Source organism: Nannobrachium achirus (genome assembly GCF_963921795.1).
Source record: "Nannobrachium achirus genome assembly, chromosome: 10".
Taxonomy (NCBI): domain Eukaryota; kingdom Metazoa; phylum Chordata; class Actinopteri; order Myctophiformes; family Myctophidae; genus Nannobrachium; species Nannobrachium achirus.
Genome location: NC_137819.1, coordinates 57657179 through 57673725, shown reverse-complemented (window position 1 = coordinate 57673725; position 16547 = coordinate 57657179). Strand labels below are relative to the sequence as shown.

General features: G+C 43.2%; 1 protein-coding gene across 1 annotated transcript in view; it reads right to left on the bottom strand.

Moving 5' to 3' along the window:
• Positions 1–16547, bottom strand: part of jarid2b (jumonji and AT-rich interaction domain containing 2b) — a 153856-nt gene that overhangs the window by 112822 nt on the left and 24487 nt on the right. Inside the window, exon 2 of the mRNA XM_080735771.1 lies at positions 8912–9038. Within this exon, the coding sequence (XP_080591897.1) occupies positions 8912–9038 (127 nt within the window). The remainder of the gene's footprint in view (positions 1–8911; positions 9039–16547) is intronic.

Sequence of the window (16547 nt, the reverse complement as noted above, 5' to 3'; positions counted from 1 at the left end):
CCATTTACCCTGTCATTTGTTGACTAGGGTTCATGCCATCTGATCTTTACAAGTGGTTCTGCACAGAAGAGCACCCAGTAAAACAGGCCACTGGATATACTGTATGGTTATCAACGTATCATCCCTGTGGGATGACAGCATTTATGTATGATTGCTGTTTTTCTTGTGTTGTACGGCACAGGTTTAATCCATCTCGTTTCAGTAACGCACTAAAACTGTTTTGTGCTCTATTCATATTCTATCCTCAATGTCTGCACACAACTGTGGGATGGTATAAAAAGAAAACAATGGGCAGTTGTCATTTTATTTTAGGGAAACTCCCCATACCGTCCATTTCACAGACCTACTTTAGAAGCTGAAACTAAATTTGAGCACTGGGCTGGATGAATTCTTCTGCAAAACATCCATGGGTGCAACTACAATGCACAACACTGACCACAAGCCTGAAATCCAAACACGCATAACAATAGCGAGTTCAGAGACATGTCTGAATGGCTTGATATAGTTTGTCGCAAATGGTATCATGCAAAGCCTACTAAGCCAAAGTGCAGTAACTACTCCCAAAAAAGTAACTGATAGTGTTATATAACGTCGTTGTCGGGTGGAAACCTTGTATCTCCAAGTTTCAAATGTGTACATTCTTTCACCAGTAAAGCCCTGCTTCATCATACAAGGCTGTCCCACAAAAGTAGTGAAAACAGCAGATCTACAAGCACACAACGCCTCGCGGTGCGAGGCGTTGTGTGCTTGTAGATCGGCTGTTTTCACTAGTTTTAAATCATTTTTAAAATGATAAATGCAAAACGAACAGTTTTGGACATACAAGGTTTTCACCCGACAACGATGCTAAGTGATATTACACTAATTGTATATCTGTTCTTGAGATAATTGTTTATCCCACCAAAAATCACAAAGGCTAATTTGACCTTTGGGACACAACAAACACATTTTGTAGGGCAGCAGAATAGCCATAGCCAGGCTTGTAGATCAGTGAGTGTGGGCCTGAGGGGATCAAAGAGGAAGGCAGTGGTTTTACAACGGTACTGCTGGTTGGCAGAGGAGAACACAATGCATGGAAACAACCCCCTCTCTCTCCATTCCACATCTCTTTTCATCCCACTTTCCGTTCCATTCCCCGCTTCCCTCTGTCGCCCAGTTCACGGCCCAGTTGACACTGGCTCTAGGGAGGCCGCTGGGGACACAGTGTCCTAAGAGTCAGGGAATTTTAATAAAACCCTGGGAATAAATTCCTTACCAAACAATTTCTTCACCAATGTGTTCGTAAAGGTGTCTAGTAACATATCTAACAAAGATTGAAATTCAACCTCCCTAGGAAAATCTTTGACAGCTAGGGTAATTCTGGGTCTCATTCATACACTGTACTATAAGGGGAAAAAAATCACTCCCAAAAAATATGCTTTAAGTAGCATGTTAGGGGTCTAACTAGGTGTTTTTAATTATTCTGAATCCATTGCAAGCATTTGTTTTGCATGAAAAACATTCATTGGGCCAAAATCAGACACAAAAAAACGATGGTTTAGTGATGAGTCATCACTTTTCACAAGGTGTATGGGGTCCATTTTTGGCCCAAGGAAAATGCAAAACAAATGCATGCAATGGATTCAGAATAATTAAAAACACCTAGTTAGACCCCTCACATTCCACTTAAAGCATATTTTTGGGAGTGATTTCTTCCCTTATAGTACAGTGTATAGTAAGTGAATGAGACCCAGAATTACCCTAGCTGTCAAACATTTTGCTAGGGATGTTGAATTTCAATCTTTGTTAGATATGTTACTAGACACCTTTACGAACACATTGGTGAAGAAATTGTTTGGTAAGGAATTTATTCCCAGATTTGACAGGTATTCTGCAAATCTTCCCTGACTATAAGTAAGCCCCCGTGCAGTTGCCATTTTGGAAGCACAGGCGGCAAAGGACTAGAGGTGGGACGATATGAACATTTCATATCACGATTATTGTGACAAAAGAAATCGCGGTTTACGATATTATCACGATAATCAAAATCCATTATCCTGGGGGCGGAACATTTGCCCAAAAAAATACCGATCTACAAGCTCACAACGCGCCGCAAAACGCGACGCATTGTGAGCTTGTAGATCGGCTGTTTTTTTGGCAAAGACATTTCATATAGAGTGAAAAAAACATTGTATCAAGTACGTATATTATAAGTACCTTTTACCAATTATAGAGAGTTTAAGTGGTACCGGATATGCAGCTCAGAAAATAAAAGGTGAATTGATCCCAGTGCATGACGGAGGACGATATCACGATAAATGTAATCTCCACGATACGATTATTATCGTGAGTGTTTTTTATCACGATAAAAGATAATATCGCTTAGCGTCCCATCCCTACAAAGGACAGACAGAGGCATATTATAGGCAGAGATGCTTCCTAGTGCGTCGTGCGGCACCATCATCATCCAACCAATTAGAAATCAGGCCACAAAGGAAGAGAGACAGACAGACAGAGGTGTGATGGAAAAGAGACGACCGGAAGATGAAGAAGCAGGTAGACTAATAGACAGACATAAATACAGACAGAGTTTGGCCAGAAGCCAGCTCCTCCATCAATAGCACTCTGGGAAATAGAGAGAGAGAGAGGGGATGTGATAAGAGAGAACGAGGGAGGAGAGGAGAGGAGGATAGACCGTAGATAAAAGAGAACAGACAGGCTCCAGTAACAACAGTATAGGGAGAAGGAGAAAAGAGAAAAAACTGCATAATGCTGCATTCACACTTAGAGAAGCCAAGCTAATGGTTTGCTTGGTAATTCAATGTATTCTCTATGCAAACCAGCTTTAAAAATGTCCAAGCTTTTTTTCCAGCTTGGAAATTTTAAAAGCTGGTTTGCATAGATAATACATTGAATTACCAAGCAAACCATTAGCTTGGCTTTTCTGTATGTTAATGAGGCATTAGACACATAAAAAAAAGAGTGCAGAGATGTAAGAGATAGATCTTCGTTTTTTCATAAATAAAATGTAGAATCTCCAACGTGTGAGCAGTGGCTGTGCAGTGTGGAGGAAATGTATGTAATGGAGAGATTTACACAGACTCAGGATACAGGAAGAGTTGTTGCTCTGCTATTTAAAAAAAGAAAATCATGAAAATTCGTGCATATCTTTGAATATCTCATTTTTAAAGTGAACATTTGTAACTCAAATATTTGCTTCTGGGGGGTCCCTGATACAAAATATTTTGAGGGCGGCCAAATACATATAATTCTAGGGGTCCTTGACATAAAAGAGTTTGAAAACCACTGACAAGCTTGCAGCGCGGCACTGTGAGCTTGTAGATCTGCTATATTTTAATAGTTAAAGCATAAAATAATAATACGCAATAATGCGTACCCAGTCTATGGGTTGAGCTATTCCTGATTTTTCTGGGGACCCCCAGGAACCCCCTCAGGGACCAGCGGGGGGTCCCTGGACCCCCACACTGATAACCAGTGGCGTGAAGGCAGGAAAAGGGAGGGTAAGAACAATCCTATTGATGTGTAATAAAACCTGGCACTCCGGGGCGGACGAGAGGACCAACTGATGGAGGGATGAGAAGAGAAGAGACAAACGAGAGAGGAGGAAAAGGAGGAGAAGAAGAAGAAGAAGAGGGGGATGCAGGAAGAAGGGCACAATGTCATTTTGTTTAATAATGCAGCGAGGGAGCGAGAGAGACAGGAAGTGATAAAGAACGACAGAATGACAGAGGAGAGAGAGAATGAACAAGGCAGGGAGGGAGGGAAGGATGGATGGCTGCCAACATTGAGAGGTAAAGTGGCCATGGATATGGCATGATTACTGGTTGTGGGCAGAGATGCACGCACACACACACACACACACACACACACACACACACACACACACACACACACACACACACACACACACACACACACACACACACACACACACACACACACACACACACACACACACACACACACACACACACACACACACACACACACACACACACATTATTTTATAGCTATTTAGCTATTGAAAAATAGCAGATATACAAGCTCAAAGCGCGGCTGCCAGCTTGTAGATCTGCTATTTTTGAAAAGTCGTGAAAATGTGTGCAAATCTTTGAATATACTGTATGTATTTTTAATACAACATTTGTAACTCAGATTTTGCTTCTGGGGGGGGGGGGGGGTGGGGGTGGTCCCTGGAACTAAATATTTTGAGATGGGGGTCCGTGGTCAAATACACATGAAAAAGTTTGAGCACCATTGACATAGAAACATTTGAAATTATTCAAAGATTTTCACGATTCTTTTCAAAAAATAGCAGATCTACAAGCTCGCAGCGCGGTGCCGCGCTGCGAGCTTGTATATCTGCTATTTTTCAATAGTTAAAGCACAGGGGGCCCCACAGTGAATCCTCGTACCCAGGGCCCAGAATTTGGTTGCGACGCCCCTGCACACACACACACACACACACACACACACACACACACACACACACACACACACACACACACACACACACACACACACACACACACACACACACACACACACACACACACACACACACACACACACACAGAGAGAGAGAGAAACAGATTGCCTGCCACACAACACCGGTGAGAGAGAGAGAGAGAGGGAAGGGGAGATGGAAAGATGGAGATGGAGGGAGGGAGAAACAGATGTGTAGGGAGGTGACGTGCCGTTGTTTCCTTGGCTCGTTGCCAGCTGTGCCTGCTCTAACCTCTTTCAGTCGGACGGCAAAGTTTCTCAAAATGGTGGACAGGTACGTAAAAAAAAAAAAAAAAAAAAAAGGAAAGGAAAGAAATCTACGTTCTACATCTACGTTACAACCTAAACAGAAATGTATTTAATATATCATAACAACAACTGAGGTTTGGCGATATGGACAAAATCATTTTGACCAAATACCTTGAAAAGATGTGAAGAGAATATAATTAATTGTGTTCAAAAACGTCATTACAATATCCAAAAACCCCAGACGATATCTAGTCTCATGTCACGATATTGATCTAATACCGACATATTGCCAAGCCCTAGAAAAAACAACCACAGTGTGGTATGTTAACAAAAACCCCGGGTTAAATCTTTGTCACCTATTGTCTTCTTAAACTGCAGGACATGATGTATTAATCATATCCATGCTGGGTTTGACTCTCTGAAATGGCTTACAGTTTCCCCTGCTCTGCCTGTGTGAGACTGGAGTGCGTGTTAGCATGTCTCTGCCGAGCCTCTAACCCGCAGTCCTCTAAAACAGCAGGAGGCCTCCCATTCAGGATGGAGCGCACGCTGAGCCTGATCCTCCAAAATGGCCGACAGTTTCACCACAACGTCTGAGCGAGACGGGAAACTGTGCAGCTTGTGTGTACAGAACCCAAAGCCGTGCCTCTAACCCACGGCTCTCTCTGAAACAGCGGGGCCCGTCTATTCAGTGCAGCCTCCCCTTTTGTGTCGGCGCGGGCTGCTGCCGTTACCCCCAGCGCGCTGCCGCTCGCCGACGTATTCTAATGGCTCATTTTTATTCAGGCGATAAGGTCAGCTACCCGCAGTGGCTTAAAAGGCCCTGAGGAGCTCTGGAGTGGCAGTGCTGTTCTGCATGAGACAGAGATGCGCCCGATATGCACCACACTGGATGGATGAGAGACGAGGGTTTCTACTACAAACACAGACGGGGGGATACATGTGGGGAGAAAAACACATGGGAAACAGATGGCAAGAGGATTATACATGTATAGATATATTTAACTCTCAAATACCTGTTAGATTTTAACCACTTTTACCATTATTTTATGCTTTAACTTTAGAAAAATAGCAGATATACAAGCTCACAGCGCGGCACCGAGTGCCGCGCTGCGAGCTTGTAGATCTGCTATTTTTGAAAAATCGTGAAAATGAGTGCAAGTCTTTGAATATCTTTGACCCGACTTCCAAATCCTTCTTCTAAATCATGCTGTTCTCAAACTTTTACATGTCAAGGACCCCCAAAATTACATGTATTTGGCCACAGACCCCCATCTCAAAATATGTTGTTCCAGGGACCACCCAGAAGCAAATATTTGAGTTACAAATGTTAGCTTTTAAGTAGATATATTCAAAGACTTGCAAAAAAAAAAATCATGATTTTTCAAAAATAGCAGATCTACAAGCTCGCAGCGCGGCACTCGGTGCCGCGCTGTGAGCTTGTATATCTGCTATTTTTCAGTAGTTAAAGCAGTCAATAATCCTAGGCCTAAATGGGTTAACATACATAGATATAGTTTAATAATGGCCTGACAATCCTAAAAAAAAAACGTTAAGGCTTTCAGACAACTAAATTAATCTGGCTGAGTGAATCCAGCCTACATCTTAAAATGTCAACTGAAAACATTTCTTCGTGTCTTACTGCAGTGGGAGAATGGCTTTCCTTCATTCTTTCACATTGGACTACAGTGGTGTGTACTCTGTATTGTTGTGGTATGCATCTCGAACAGTGCCTACACATCACTGATGAGATGGTACGTGCCAACGGGAGCCGTGTCCGTGTGCTAAGCGTCAGCTGATCTGTGCGGTTCACGTCAGCTGCACTGTGATTGGTGTCGTTTGCATGTAGCAGTGTGAGCTGCGGTATAACTGGACTACTATTGTGGGGATATACATGCAGTACAGATAGGGCTGTCACGATATGACATTTTACATGACGATTAATTGTCACTCAAATAATTGCGATTAACGATTTAATTGTGTTTTCGTCGTTGACAATTACATTTCTGTTCGGCTTTTAGGCTTTGAAGTTGCACATGGCAGATATGACACATTACCTAAATATACAAAGAAATGACTGACATATTTGACAACTTAAAAAAATAACATTGATAGTGGAAATAGCCGATCTACAAGCTCACAACGCGTTGCTATGCGACGCGTTGTGAGCTTGTAGATCTGCTATTTCCACTATTTCTGAAAATGTTTGTAAATGTATGAACATTTTTCAACATCCACGATTATGACGATTATGACAAAATATTTGCGATTATGTCAATTAATTGCGATTAGACGATTATGTAATAATTGTGACAGCCCTAAGTACAGACTAACCCTGTTCTAGACAGCTGGCCCCACCAGTGCCATGTTGTTTTATAAAACAATAAGAAAAAATTTAAACATTTGAAAAAAATAGGTTTCCCTCGGTCTGTCTGCTTGCTTTCTTCATAAATACTTGGGATTGGATGGATGGCTTCCTCAGCTGGGTGTAAACCTCCAGAGCTCTTTCCTCTGGGTGTCTGGGTTGCGTTACCGTCTACTGAGAATATCTTCTGTGACGCGTGTGTGAAGTTCACATTTCGTCTGTTCGGTGGCTGAGGGTTTTGTTTTTGTTTTGTTTTTACCGAGCACTGATGTCGCACAAAGACAGGTGGCAGCGTGGTGCAAAATAAAGGCGTTCACCCCTGGCCGTTACTCTCCCTTTTCTTGTGTTGTTGAAGGTTCACAGGGCAGTGTTGATTTCGTCTTCTAAAACTATGACGAAAAATGTTTTTTTCACTGACGAAAACTAAATAAAAACTAAGCTGTGAAGACTAAAACTAAGACTAAATATATTATATTGACAATTTCGTCAACAAAATAAAAACTAGACTAAAACGTTAGGGACGGACTAGTGGAGGAGAAAGTAATTTTATGTTTGGTTGCTATCAGGTGTTGCGTGCTGAAAATAGCAGATCTACAAGCTCACAAGTGTGAGCTTGTAGATCGGCTATATGCAACCAAGTGTAAAATCAGTCATTACGATGTCATCAAGGCCTGCCAAAATTCATTTTAGTTGACTAAATCAACTGTAGATTTAGTCAACTAAAATCTTATGATATTTAGTCGACTAAAATCAGACTAAAACTAAAACTTTTCAGGTGACTAAATTATGACTAAAACTAAATTACATTTTATTCAAAAGACTATGACTAAAACTAAATCAAAATTTGCTGTCAAAAACAACACTTTGCACTGCAAAGTTTTGGTTGTTGAGTGGAATACTGACTGGTAATTGTGAGTAATTGTTAATAACAGTTTCTCTCAACCTATGGCTTGAGACCAAAAATGGGTCAGTGTCTCAAGGGTATTCAATTGTAATAACGGACTATGATGAATCCTAATAATAACATGAATCAACGTTAAGCTTTAATAATAAATAATCTCAACCCTAACCATAAGTAATGACTGTGAGTAATATCCTTTTTTTTATGTCTTTGGACATTGCAGCAGCACAAAATAATAAAACAATTAGAACAAAAAAGAAAAAGCAATGTCTATTCTGTATATAGATGTAACATATATTAAAATCAGTGTGCACACAGCAGCAGCAGTACACCGGTAAGACTCGGGAGATAAGCGACCGCCACGTCGCATACACAAACTTTAGAAGGCAATCGTAGCCAATCAGGAGGAAATGTGGGAAATCCATGTTGATGACATGACTTTTGAAATACTATGTACCGCTTTGCGTGATTTCAGGGCAAAATAAATCTGTAGGAGCAGTGTGTTTAGCAAAAATCGACCTGGTGGTGGCGCTAGTAGAGGGGCAATTGAGAAATCAGGGGCGGAGGTTGTGATTTTTCATCCAATTTGCGTGATTTTAGGCCAAAGGTTTTCCTGTCCATAATGTTGCCCAATGGCTGTAAATGACTGATATTTCAGTAATTTCACCATGGTTTCCAAAGAACATCCCCCAATATCACTGTTTCACATTGAAATGTGATCAAGGAGGAGGTCTAGAACAGGCAGGGATGTGTGTGTGTGTGTGTGTGTGTGTGTCTGTGTCTGTGTCTGTGTCTGTGTGTGTGTGTGTGTGTGTGTGTGTGTGTGTGTGTGTGTGTGTGTGTGTGTGTGTGCGTGTGCGTGTTGGCTTCAGGGTGTGGGGGAGACTCACCATTGGGGTTTGTGGTTCCATCTCCGTCCAGCTGTCGTTTCTGTGAACTCTTAAACTCTTTGAGGGAGAGGTACAGCACCTTACGCACCACCCGCTCCTCCGACCACGGGATGCCATCACTGTCATCCTGCGGAAACACACAAGAAGGACGCTCCAGTCAGCTCTCAGCACACAACATTATATTTTTTTTTTGGGGGGGGAGCTTTTATGCCTTTCGTTGAAAGGACAGTAGACTGACAGGAAATGGGGAGAGAGATGGGGAGTGACACGCCGCAAAGGTAGTCGGGTTCGGGAATCGAACCAGCGGCACGCTGTCGGGCGCCTGGACCGATAGGCCAGCGGGCGCCCCCAGCACACAACATTATGAACAACATGATAGTGCAACTAGTCTGGGATGAATATTCTCTGAAAATAGCACATCTACAAGTTTGAGCTATATGTGATGAAACGATTGGTGGGGAAAAGGAAGGGGCTTAGTATAGACCCCTGTGGGACAACACTCAATGAAGTATATAGGGTTGCTTGCTTGCTGCCAAAGAACTGATCTTCAAGTTAACAGTTCGAAGATCTTAGCAGTTCTTAGCATCCGCGGTTATTATTATATACTATTAAATGGTATGACACCACCATTAGCATAACACCGCTTTAGCTTGTGGTTAGGCACAGGACCACTTGACCAAATATTAGCATGACAATGTGCCGCGGACTTCATCTCCCACAAAACCCTGGTAGGAAAAGTGTTGCAAAACCCATAGCAGTGAATGGATAGGAAGTGAATGAAAAGAAAAATGTGTCATGGGACAGTGAGTTCATGTGTGGCTAATCCCTGGCTCAGAGACAGAGGATGTTATTGTTGAGGTCACCAGAAGTCACATACATGGCGTACGTACACCCTTTCCTTTTCAAACAAACACGCAACACGTTTTCCTCCAGTCGGCCTCGATCTGAAGCGACAAACACATGGCGTCGGGTCCACCGAGAGCCCACTTGGATTGCATCGGAGACACGGTTTATTTGATGAAGTCAAAACAACCGCTCGCTGACAGCAAGTTTCCCCTGGCTTAATAGAAAAATGTCTCCCTGCGACGAGCATTGTTAAAGAGGTCTTTAGTGGGTGTCCAACAGCAATAACCACGCTGTCTCTCTCCCCTCCTCCCGCACTCCCCCGACTGCTGCTCCACTCTGGCAGCTGTGTTTGATGTCGAACAACGTTAATGACTAAAGGAAATGAGATTAGGACATGAGCAACAACAAAGAGGTATTAATAAATAATGGAAGCTAGAAATAGCTCCTCTGTCGTCAAGCCGCCAGGCTAGCAGGTTTTTAGTAGGACGGTTCAAGGGAAGACAAAACATTGAATCTTTTTCCCCCTCCATTTCTGGAATAAAAAAATCTATGATATGCTAATCAGCTCAGTACGGATATAAAAAAATAACTCATGGGTAATCTTAATTGGGAGACTCGTCAAACGTTGTCGACTCATCCTGACAAGTACTTTTTTTCCCCCCACGCGTTGTCTCTCTCGTCGGAGCTGTATGGAGTGAGCGATGTGCGGGGAGGCTATGAGAAACGCTGTGTCGGGTGTCGGATGGTGCGCGCCGATCGACCCGGCTCACATCCCAGGAATTGCTTTGGCACAGCAGCTGGCGGACAAAAGCTGTGACATCAGCGCGGGGCGCATTAAAAGTCTCCACCTCACCGGAAAATAATTACTCGGAGACATCTTATCGTCACGGTAATAACTGATAACGGCTGAGCCGATCCATTAAGAGCGAGTGCTCTCGTAAAAACTACCATGGCGTAATTCATGGTTGGAATAACAGGGATACTTTGCCGTGTGTGTGTGTGTGTGTGTGTGTGTGTGTGTGTGTGTGTGTGTGTGTGTGTGTGTGTGTGTGTGTGTGTGTGCGTGTGTGTGTGTGTGTGTTATTCACAGTGTCATTCTGATATTATGCGCCCACATCACTGCCAGTGAATATAATACTTGTAAAATGACTGGAGCTCGTAAACAGTGCTCTCCTTGAACACTGCCAATCCTGGCTCGAGTGCAGACTATTTATACGCACCCACATGTGCGTGCGTACACTGGTACAACCTCAATTAAGGCAGATTGATGACACATACGTTGTAGAAGAAAAGACAATTGTAGATTCTTATTAAAGTAGCAGGTAATACAGTAGAATAGCTTACTCTGTTTATGTTTGTGATAAGTGTGTTAAATTAAATGAAAACTAAAATAGCTTAACTAGCATGTTCTGGACAAAAGAACACATGAACCACAGTCCTATTCTGGGGAGAAAATAGCCAATCTGCAATCCCAATGGTAAATGGTGCATTTGTATAGCACCTTTATCCAGGGCACTTTACAATTGTGCATTACAGTCACCCATTCACACACACATTCATACACCGATGGCGGAGGAAACCATGCAAGGCACCAACCACCGACCCACGCTGGATCATCAGCCAACCTGCTCTACCTCCTGAGCCACAACCTTAGTTGATCTTTGAGATCAACTAAACCAGAACATAACCCTAACCCAGAACAGTTTATACTGTAATTCTCAATGAAAGCCTAAACACGAAGATGACCCTTTTGAGGTTGCTGACAAAGGTCAACAAAACAGTTTTGTTGTAGGGCAATCGCAATTATCTGACATAATCGGGAATATTTTTCATAATCACCATAATCTTTGAAAAATGTTCATATATTTTTTTAAAGTAAAAAATAGTGGAAATAGCAGATCTACAAGCTCACAACGTGTCGCCTCGCAACGCGTTGTGAGCTTGTAGATCGGCTATTTCCACAATCAATGTTCTTTTGTAAGTATAAAGTTGTCAAATATGTCAGTAACGTCTTTGTATATTTAGGTTATGTGTCATATCTGCCATGTGCAACTTCAAAGCCTACAAGCCAAACAGAAATGTAATTGTCAACGACAAAAACACAATTAAATCGTTAATCGCAATTATTTGAGTGACAATTAATCGTCATGTAAAACGTCATAATCGTGACAGCCCTATTTGTCGGTTTTGATTGTAAATAGCTTTTAAACTGGACTTTGGGATTGTGTTATTCATGCACCAGGCCTGAGCAATTCATCAGAACCAATGTGTCACAAAACAACGACTCAAATCAAATCAAATAAAACTGACAGTGACATGTCAGTTTAACACGGACCGAGTACTAAATGTTTATGGAGCCCATACTGATTGTGTTTCTGCACTGGATATAAGCCAACCGCTGCACAATATTATTTCTCACTCTGCTTTTGGGACTTAGGGACTTGGGGCCTCTCAGACGAGGTGTGTGTGTGTGTGTGTGTGTGTGTGTGTGTGTGTGTGTGTGTGTGTGTGTGTGTGTGTGTGTGTGTGTGTGTGTGTGTGTGTGTGTGCGCGTGGTGGGGGGGGCTTTGAGACAAAAGGCTGAGTGTCTGCACATGATGAGGCTGATGGGTGACAGCTATGTCTCCGTGCCCGCGCGTGCGGACGCACGCACACACACACACACACACACACGGACGGTTCAGTGCGCTGATGCTTTACAGCCTCTGACAGAGGTTGATAGTGTGTGTTTGGAGTATGCCTAGCAGTTCCTCATTACATTCTTCCGTCACTCTCTCACACACTCGCTCTCTCTCTCTCTCACACACACACACACACACACAAGTAAAAAAATACTCAGGGAATTCTGCCATTTTCTCCCATAGTTAATGTCACCTAATCCTCTGTGTGTGTATGTGTTCACGCACGCATGACTGTGTGTGTGCGTGCACGTGCATGTGTATGCTAAAGCCTGCCAGGTAAGCACCAATTACCTAGATGGCTCGGTGGCCCTCTCTCGCTCATAGCCTGGCAGAAAGCCAAACACTGACACCCACACACGGAAATGATGGTACATCCCTGGATTACCACCCACACACACACACACACACACACACACACACACACACACACACACACACACACACACACACACACACACACACACACACACACACACACACACACACACACACACACACACACACACACACACACACACACACACAGTGATTGTATCCCTGTTTTGCTCCATCATATATATGAGTACACATACCGATGTAATGACAGTTATAACCTCCCTCAGAAAATAACAAGACTAAAGCCCTTTGCACACAGGACAGTTGCGTTTTTTTCGTTTGCGGCATGAATAAAACGCATTGGATTTGGTGTGCAAGGCTGTGCGGAATCGGCGCTGCGGATCCAAAAAGGAGTCATAAAAGGAGTGATGAGTTTTTTACCGCATGCGACAAGACGCACGAATCGAACTGGTTTCGATCGAGAAAAAAATGCACGGCGGCAGCCACTCGTCGCACGGCTAATTCGGAGCCGGTGTGCATGAGGTCATAGAGAATCATTGTTTTCTTTTCAAAAAATTATATTGTCCGTTTTATCCGTGCGGTTAAACGCGCCTGTGTGCAAAGGGCTTAAAGTTGTACTATGTAACTTTTTTTATAAAACAAATCTTAAAATTCTCCTAACTATTAAATCACAAAGGTTTTAGAAGATCCGCGCCGTGAATTTCAGCCTGTAAAGCCTTCTCTATATGTAAACTGAGATCCTTGCCGTGGACCGGATCTCGCGCCAAAATTGCGTCATCACACTACCGGCCAATCACAGCGAGGGTTATACAACTGCCGGCCAATCACAGCGCATCTTGAAGTGGGGTCGCTATGGCAGCCATATTTGTTGTCGCCCGTTTGTACCATCCCTTCTCTAGGTAATTTCGCCTACCAGGCAGGGTGAAGGAGTCCGTATCTCTGGAATTACTGAACGCACAGGAACAAGGGACCCCTTAAAAGATAGATCTCAGCGAGGTGGAGGCAGACGCGGGGGTCTGAAGGTACGAAAAACGGACGAAAGACGCGGACGCGACCGCGGTTTGCTATAGGGCTAATGACCACTAGTTGGGCAACTTACACAGTATGGCTTTAAGAGTCTAAGATGTACTACTTACTAGAGGAAAGGCCATGGGGTGATCAGTTACATTATTATGAGATAGCTTAAGTGCCATGGCGTCACCAAATCCGAGGGAGCAGGGAGGTCCACAGCAAACTCAACGATGATCAGTCATTTTCTAGCTATGTGCGTTTTTACCCTGACGCTAGCGGAGGCTCTAGGGGTGGGCGATATGGAAAAATACAATATCACGATATTTTCCCAGGCTGTATCACGATACACGATTTTATCACGATTCTTTTTCATGTTGGTTTTGATGGTTATTTTTCAAGTTACTTGACAAAAACTAGACTCTCTGGGTTCCTTTTGGGAGGTCTAAATTGAACTTTACACGTATGTAACTGACAGTATACAAATTAAACCAAATGGACTCTTACGGGTCCATTAAGTGGAGGAGACCTTGACATTGTAAAGTTTGAGAATTACTGATTTAGACCAAAATGCAGGTTTAAATTGAATTATGCAATGAATCTCTGTATTAACAATTAAACAGGATGTTTTACAGGGCTCCCTCAATTGTATCACGATATATACAATATCTCTGAAAAGGCATATTGTGGAGACATTGTATCGTCGCCACGATAATTATCACCATATCGCCCACCCCTAAGCTATATAAAATTTTTAAAAAAGCATAAAAGATTAGAAAAAAAAAAGTTAGAATATACACCTCGCCGTCTCTCTTCGTGCTTCCCTCAGTGTCTTTTGGATGTGTGCCAAACCGATTTCCTGCCCTGCGCGCACGTAGCAACACGGTCTGGAAAAATACTGCTGAGTGGGAGCTTTTAACAGCTGGGAGGACAGAGAAAGGGGAGCTTTAAAGCCCCAATCAGTGCACACTGTTAAGACGTTAACCTGCAATCACATAACAAACTCTGCACAGGCACGGAGCCAGTTACACAGCGCTTCACTGTGCTGCTGCTGTGAACCACAGGTTATTTAGCAGCGCTGTCGAGACCAGAGACGTTAAGTATGGGCCTGAACCCTCACGGCCAGGCAAACATGCAGCTCTCCTCCTTCAGAACCCCGAGTCGTTGGGCTCACGAGTGAATGCTTCCATGTGTTTCCACAGTGCAATGACAGTGAAAATTGACAGACAGCAATTGCATGGAAAATCTCTCCATTACAGTACGGCTGCCTGAGGAGGTGAGTGTCAAGTGTAAGAGGGTGTGTGTGTGTGTGTGTGTGTGTGTGTGTGTGTGTCTATTCTAAAAGAAAAATCTGCCTCTCAGTCAAGCACCATTGTGTGTGAAGTGAGCTATTGTTTGTGTGTGTGTGCTTGTGCACGCAAGCACGTACTTTAAGTGTGTTGCTAGGCTGATGCCAGAGCTCTGTAGAGACACACTTTTAGACAGAGCTGCACCAGCCAAGCTCTGGCTGGCACACACACACACACACACATTTTAACATCTTTATTTGCATTCACATTTAACAAGAAGTTCTTGAACGCAAACAATAGTGGATGAGCAAACTTGGAAAAAGCTGTACAACAAGTGCTAGGGTATAGGTCATGGGTACAGGAAGCATCGCCTTCTCCATATATGGCGACTGCCAATTATTGCAGACACTGAACAGAATTTTGCCCACACACACACACACACACACACACACACACACACACACACACACACACACACACACACACACACACACACACACACACACACACACACACACACACACACACACACACACACACACACACACACACACACACACCTAAACCTCCATGACCAAGTCCCCTCGGACTCTCAGTCCCACTAATGAGCACTGGGCCCTTGCGTGTGTGTGTGTGTGCGCGCGCAAGTGTGTGTTTATCCGAGTGGTGCGCCAGGAACACAGTGAGCTTACTGTCACCCACCCACACACACACACACACACACACACACACAGCTGAATAGGTATCTCAAAATGCAAAACCACATAATGCAGAGAAACTTCTTTCATCCATATGCAGCAGTTTGCCAAATCAGATCATTATAACTTTTTTCATCTCACTTTCACACACACACGCACACACACACGCGCACGCGTGCACACGCACACGCACGCACACACACACACACACACACTTTTGTTTTGTACAGACTGACAAAATGTGGTCTACAAAAACCTAGTCTTAAAAAGATGCCATTTCTCCTGTTCTTAAGTCTCTTCAGCAAAAAAGAAAACGCAACAAAAAGTCCAAGAACAAATTAATTTACTGTTGGCAGAGGAGAGAGCCAACGCATTTCAATATGTCGATGGGGTATTGTGAGCTTCAGCCATGCCCCAAGCGGAGGTCAATGCTCTCAGAAAGGAGAAATGGTTCTATAGGGCCAATCCTGGATGAATGAACCCAAAGATTTGACTCTAAAAGAATACGCAGTGCATCAAAAAGTTTGTCTTTTTTTGTTTGCATCTTATTCATTAAAAGCTTGAAATGTCACACCGTCTCACCACGTAAATCTGTATTTGAGAGAATTAAGGAAAAAAACCTTTTGTCCAATTCCATAACCTGGCATCATTCAACTTTCCTTCTTTCCAAAGCAGACAAATGTAGACGTGGATTTCAAATGACAATTCTACGGCCTGATTCATGGCAGAAAACAGCAGATCAACAAGCTTATTGATCGATAATTCAGGCTTAATGTTG